Here is a 6,948-nt window from a genome sequence, read left to right as displayed (position 1 = left end):
CAGTTGGAGACATTCTACCTCTTGGTTACGCCTCATCAATATGCTGCTCAGTGTGATGGGTGGTACGTTCCTCGTATCGGACAGGGACAGGGGGGAGGTGGATGGGAGTCTCTTCACTCAAAGATGCACGGCGTCTGTGATGTAGTAATCGTATAGGCCGTGCCCTTCGGTTCGGTTCGGTTTGGATTGGTTCAGATTAGCTCAGTTCGGTTCTGTTCGGTTCGGTTGGGTTCGGTTTCTGGCGGTCTCAGTGCACATTATAGACGCCTGCCTCAAACCTATCGCCCGACTTAAAGCCTTGAAAACAAACGCGTTTGTTTTGGGGTTCATCGTCGGGCTTTAAAAAAATTCTCAATTTGAAGAAGACGGTGACCATCAGTTTTGAGTTACAGAGAGTTATATCGACACAATGAGACCATAATTTAGAAAAAGCAGCCAAGCATCAAATCAGAGAAGGGCTAGCGAAATAGAACCTACCTGTCTATCTTATCCTCCGGCCGCTCACCCAGCTGGCGGTAAAACCCTTTTATAATAGTACATGTGTTATGTTTCCTGATAGTGCAATTACAACGTCATAATTTGACAAAAAGAGAAGCAAAATAATATTATCAGCACGATAACGGCCATGGATCTGTACAAGGAATTATGATGACATTACTTCAAGCTCAGTTATAATTGCCCCTGACTGTACTTCTCTCACCCCCAGTGACCACTGCATATTCAACGGTTTCCTGGTGGTCACCTGTTACGTCTCCTCTCTGTTCACGCTGGCTGGGATCTCCTTCAACCGTTACATTCGGGTGTGCCACAACTCTCTTTACCAAAAGTAAGCTGTTGTTGTTGTTGTTATTGTTGTTGTTGTTGTGTTGTTGTTGTATATCCTCTGAACGACAATGAAAAAACTCCACACAAAATGTTTACGAAGAATTTTATGAAACAAAATGGAATGAAATTATTACAAACCATGAAGTGTTGGAAAGAACTTGAATTGAAGATATCAACACGACCATAAAAAGGAGAAGATGGAGGTATTTGACCAAACATACCATCCTTGGCGGGGTGTGGCTGGTGACCATTGCATTTGAGGTATTCACCAAACAACATCAATATTTTATAATTAAACAACATGTGGCACGACGTGATGGAATCAGGCACTCGTAAATTTTTTGGGCACGTAGGGTTATTGGTATCATCTTAAAGGCAGTTAATTTGCCTTGCTTTGGTGGAAAATATATCAATCTATGTTGAATAGAAGTAAAGATATTAGTGATTAATGGAGGTGGATGTCGCCTTCTTTCAGAGGCAAAATTTAGCGACAAAAATGGCCGTCAAAGTTTGGTAATTTTCATAGCTTGAGAGTCCTTGGAAACTGAAAATTTGCAGTTTTTGTGCCTTTAATCAACGTTTTTGAGTAATATGAACACGGAAATGTGTTTTTAAATTGACACAAAAGGTGTGGGGCCAAATAAGAAAATGAGAAGAATTTCCCAATAAGCCAGAAAAATGCCAGTATTTTTTTATTTCATTATTTTGACGAGCGCCTGATTTCACCACGATGCCTCACATATGGTCTGGTGTTGTTTCTGGTATGCTAATAACCAAACAGACTGACTGGGCTTATGAGTGGGGGTTTGCTGATACTTATTGCATTTGTGGTATTTTAGTATTTCATCAAGCATGATTAATATTGTATTATGTTTAAACAGCAGCAGCAATAACAACAACAACGACGACGACAACAACAACAACAACAACAACAACAACAACAACAACAACAACAACAACAACAACAACAACAACCCAAATAAACAAAAACATCACCACCATCTTCGACACCACTGCCGCCACCAGCACCAGCACCAGCACCAGCACCAACAACAACATCATCATCAACAACAACAACAACCACAACAACCCCCCCCCCCGACCACCACCACCGCCACCATTACCAACAACAACAAGATAATGTGTCAATACAGGAACCTGGCCACCTGCTATTTCACCAAACATATTATTGATGTTCTTTTTGATAACACGTTTTGGCACTATTTCAGGTACATGACTAAACGGATCAACTGTGGCTTTTGCACATTGCATCCTTAATGTTTCACCAAGCACAATAACATCTTAAGAAACAATAACCACATTTTGATTTCATTTCAGATATATATGACTATGAGTACCCTCGGCTTATGTTCGGAGTGTGATTGGTATCTATTGCATTCCTACAATTTTCCCCAAACATTAATTTTCAGTGTCACATATAAAATAACATTATTTCTGACGATACAAGAAATACATCTTTTTGTAATTCCAGCTATATGACCAAACGCACTACGCTTGGCTTGTGTGCGGGGGTATGGCTCGTGTCAGGCTCGGTGGGAGCCGCCCCCCTGTTGGGCTGGGGCCACTACGCCTATGACGTGAAGACCCACTACTGTGGCTACGACAGGACGGCCAGTATCAGCTACACGGCCCTCATATCTGTCGGGACGATCGCCCTGCCAGCAACTGCTGTCTGCTACTTTAATTTTTCCATATTCAGGTTGGTTGGCTTCTATAATTGTAAGATGCTACCTCAAACCCCCACACACACACAATCTCCCTATCATGCGGTATAACTTGGATGATTTTGAGGCGTGATGGTGTTTGATACTTCCTTTCAGAGCCGAAACGGGCTAAGTGGGATACAATACCCTGGAACACAGACTGAGATACTCAATTTAAAAAAAAAAAGAAAGAAAAATGTTCCTCATTCAAGAATCGAACTCATAGTCTGTGTGCGACGGCAAAAAGCATATGTGTGTCGTTGTGTCTGTCTGTCTTAATTCCTTTCCCCTTTCCGCCACCCAATTACACTGACCGCCTCCCCCTCTCCCACACAAACCCTGGCCCTGGGGATAGTCCAAATCTGAAATACCACCACACCCAGAGTCAAAGATGCTTCTTTGAATGTTTCTGAGTTCAGAGATTGTCAAACAAGTAATTTATTATTAATAAAAGGCTATTGCACACACGCACACGTGTGTGTGTGTGTGTGTGTGTGTGTGTGTGTGTGTGTGTGTGTGTGTGTGAGAGAGAGAGAGAGAGGGTGTGTATGTGTGTGAGTGTGTGTGTGTGTGTGTGTGTGTGTGTGTGTGTGTGTGAGTGTGTGTGTGTGTGTGTGTGTGTGTGTGTCCTCATTTTGTCTTACTTTAGCTTCCTGCTACACAATGGTAAGACCAAAGAAGAAATTATATGCATGTAGAAAAGAAAGAAAAGGAGAAGCAAAAGATAATAAATATCACATACTTATGAACAAAAGATGCGCAGGATTAGGGGGCGGGGGCGGGGTACCTGAAATATGTAATGCAATAATAATTGCAGAGAACTTTTTTTAAAGAGAGAAAAACGTAATCAGTTCAACATTTACAACACACCGTTCTTGTCTCCAAATCTATTTTGATTCGTATTTCGAGATAAATTTGTTGTTCTCAGGTACGTGAAAGCCGCCAATATGAAGCTCGAGCGATGGAAACAGAGCCAAAAGTCGACCTCCACCACGGAAGAAAGTGATGGTTTCTCCGTCGGACATGACAGCGGCTACAGTGCGACAAAAATCGAGAAAAGTCGAAACTGTACTCAAACTGACGAAACAGCTACTGCTGGGGATGGTACTTCGGACAAGTCACTCAGGGGAGGAGAAGGTTGTCATGGTGAAGTGCGGCGGGGTAGTGCGCGTCATGGCGCGCACAGAAAACTCAAACCAGTTCGAATACAGGACGATATAGAGTCCACAGACTCGGACGAAGGTGATTCAGCAGCTGAGTGTTTGGGTTCTCATTCTAGAACGTTAGGAAACTCCAGTCAAGAAAAATCAGAATCACTGTCCCGGCAACAAAAAAGTCAGCCGCGATGTTCTTTTGAACTGGCTGAAATAATATCACATGATTTGATAATAGGGAACTCACTGAGCACATACAACCGTCTCAACAGCAGCGATACAACGAGGGATAATATTGAAGTCAAATGTGTCGAAGAGCATCAGTCTAAAGCTGCTACAGCAGCAAGCGTGAGAGAGGCTGAAGACGCTGAGAGCAGGCTACAGAGTGACATTGACAAGAAGAACTTCGTTGCTCATGAAAAGTTTCAAAATGAAACTGTTGTTGAAAATAATATTAACAATTCTACAAAGTTCACACATGAGAACTCTTGTGAAAGTAGTGACGTGAGACACAGAGACGTCGGGCCTCGGTTGAACACGATAAATGTCCGCCCAGTAAATACTGGAGACTCAGACGACAGCGGACTGGAAAAACCCGAAATCGACTGTTCTGAGAGACAGTCTGAAATCAAAGAAATTGAACATGTCGAGAAACGTGATACAAACACGTCCATCGATACATCGCATAAAATTAACTCAAAGAATGATGATATGGAGACTATACATATAAACGACGAAGAGCAAGGAGGTTTGCAGGGCAGGAAAAAAGAAATTGACCCAGCTGAGGGATTATCGTCATTGCAAGGGGGTAAGGTCTCCCCACGTAGACCCAAAATGATGGGAACAGTGAGGAGTAGGGACCGGAGTCAGCTTTTAGCCAGTGGTGCTCGCAGACCTCGAACGCTCAAAATTATCTCCCCCTGGTCACGCAAACAAAAACGAATCAACGAACTGCTGGATACGTCGGGGACTTCCACAAGCCAGGGACATAACCGTCAAATCGAGATCCAAACGACCCAGAGCTTGGGGTCCAGAAGACATTTGGACGTGCCCAGGACTCATCCGAAAAGACCTGTCTCCAAGCGTGAGCTGAACATGATCAAAACGCTATTCCTCGTGTTCGTTTGTTTGTCAGTTTTCATGTCGCCTTACATGGTCTCCGTCATTTTGGATACGGAGAACAAGTGGCCAGCCTACATCCATCTCAGTTGTTCGGAAATTGCTGTAGTGAACAACGCCGTGAATTGGATACTATACGGACTCATGAACAGGAACTTTCGTGCTGGTTACAGAAGTGTTCTCTCTTGGCTTTGCCCAATTAGAACTCGGTTTGTCACTCTGAACCTTTCGAAAGATTGAAAGTACCGCCAGTACAATACAGCTTTTCAAAAGTAAAGTTTATTTTATTTCGCACTTTATTGTGTGCACCTTCGTGACAGAATCAGAGCAGGTAACATCTGGGATAGAAAACTTTGTACGCCGTAGGATACCCGGCTGAGAGAGAAGGAACATTCGAGAACAGGCGAGAACGATTCAGACCTCACTAAGATTTAACCCCCTGACATGGCGTTGGTGGCCTGGTGGCTAGGCTCTCGGACTTGCAAACGTAAGGTTGTGGGTTCCAATCCAGTCAGGAGCCCTACGATGTCTCCTTGGGAAAGGCACTTTCCACAAATGTCCTCACTTCACCGAGGTGGGAATAGGTAACCAGCTATGGACAGTGAAAGATCTTATTAGTTTGTTAATATTTGAGCTCGTGTAATCCACAGCTGAGACTGTATGTTTCCCGGGAAGCCGGGAATGTTTCTGAATATTTTAATTTTAGTTTCTGTTGAAGGTAAAAATAGATTGTAAAACGAACAGACCATGCTGTAGAGCGGTGATATGCGCTATATAAACACACTTATTATTATTATTATTATTATTATTATTATTATTATTATTATTATTATTATTATTATTATTATTATTATTATTATCATTATTATTATTATTATTATTATTATTATTATTATTATTATTATTATTATTATTATTATTATTGTTATTATTATTATTATTATTATTATTATCAGGGATGGTTCTTTCACTGTGCAAGACAGGCAGCGCCGGTTACTTTTTGTCAGCTGGACATTAGATGAGTGGTTGACTGCTGACAATAATTTTTTTTTAGTATCAAGTACATAAATATTAATCAACGTTCAGAAAGCACTCGGTCGAGTTGAAGGCGCTATGAGAGACAATAGGGGTTCACTAGCGTGTTGTACAGCAGAGACTCGTTCCTTAATCTTCGTTTATCAATGGTCTGCAAGCCTTCCCGGCCAATTCAGCTTTTGCCCTAAAAGCTGGAGGGAAGGCTTCTAATTGCCAATTTTCCTCTCTGTTTCACAACAAAGGAAGGATACGTCTGCAGTACAAATACATATTATTTTATATAATTTCATCAGTTACATTTATCTTTCAATCTGCCTCTTATTATTACCTGTACATCTATTTCCAGCTTATTTGCAATCTTTAATGCCCAATTAAGTTTAAGCTAGCCATGATTCTGAATCATCACCTACTTTACATGGTCAAGGGCTATGACGCGAACCGCCCAGTTGAAAAAAAAACCGGGATTTAAATAAGGAGACAGGAGCGCCTCGTTCGGCTGTCAAGACTCTGGCCTAAAACAGTACACCCCTCCCTTTCCCCTTCCCTTTTACACCTTCACCCCAGCTGCTAGACTATACTTTCTATACTTAGCTTTGAACACAGTGCCCCACAAAGAAATAGAGCAGGGTTCTGAGAACTGAGGAGAGCAATGAAGAGAACTTTTCAATACGATCCCAAATTGCTGTGAGCTAAATCTGTTCAATGTTCGTGTGGGTGTGCGTTTAGTGCAGTGTGCAGTACTGGTTCTAGATCTACACTTGCTTTGCCTGGGACAGCGTCATTGGTAAGGTATCAATTAACAGTACTCGGGTTTCATATTTTTACATGACGAGTGAAGGTCGATACAGAATGTAAGTAAGTCGTTGGGTAACGTAGGCCTACAGGTGGCAGGGCTAAGAGGTGGTTGCTTCTCACTTTCTTTTTGTGTTTTTTTTTAGTACACTGCAGTATTCCTTATTCCGTGTTGATCAAGTCGGTTTCTATCCTTATATCAGTGGCTGTAATCAATGGCTTGAAGCTCAGATTTACATTAAAAAGTTTGTAACGGCGTGATTTTTCTTCTACTAAATCCTTTCATACATTACCCCCCC

The 6,948-nt window shown here is 42.0% G+C and overlaps 1 protein-coding gene across 1 annotated transcript in view; it reads left to right on the top strand.

The window, feature by feature from the left end:
• LOC106012540 (muscarinic acetylcholine receptor gar-3) overlaps positions 1-5,597 on the top strand; it is a gene marked incomplete in the record, with an annotated part of 16,704 nt that extends 11,107 nt beyond the window's left edge. Inside the window, 3 exon segments of the mRNA XM_013085789.2 lie at positions 707-826; positions 2,318-2,545; positions 3,478-5,597. Of these exon segments, the coding sequence (XP_012941243.1) occupies positions 707-826; positions 2,318-2,545; positions 3,478-5,062 (1,933 nt within the window).
• Between the last annotated feature and the right edge of the window lie 1,351 nt (positions 5,598-6,948).

This window comes from Aplysia californica, unplaced genomic scaffold (genome assembly GCF_000002075.1).
Source record: "Aplysia californica isolate F4 #8 unplaced genomic scaffold, AplCal3.0 scaffold00407, whole genome shotgun sequence".
Lineage (NCBI taxonomy): Eukaryota > Metazoa > Mollusca > Gastropoda > Aplysiida > Aplysiidae > Aplysia > Aplysia californica.
This window is presented reverse-complemented; position numbering and strand designations above follow the sequence as displayed.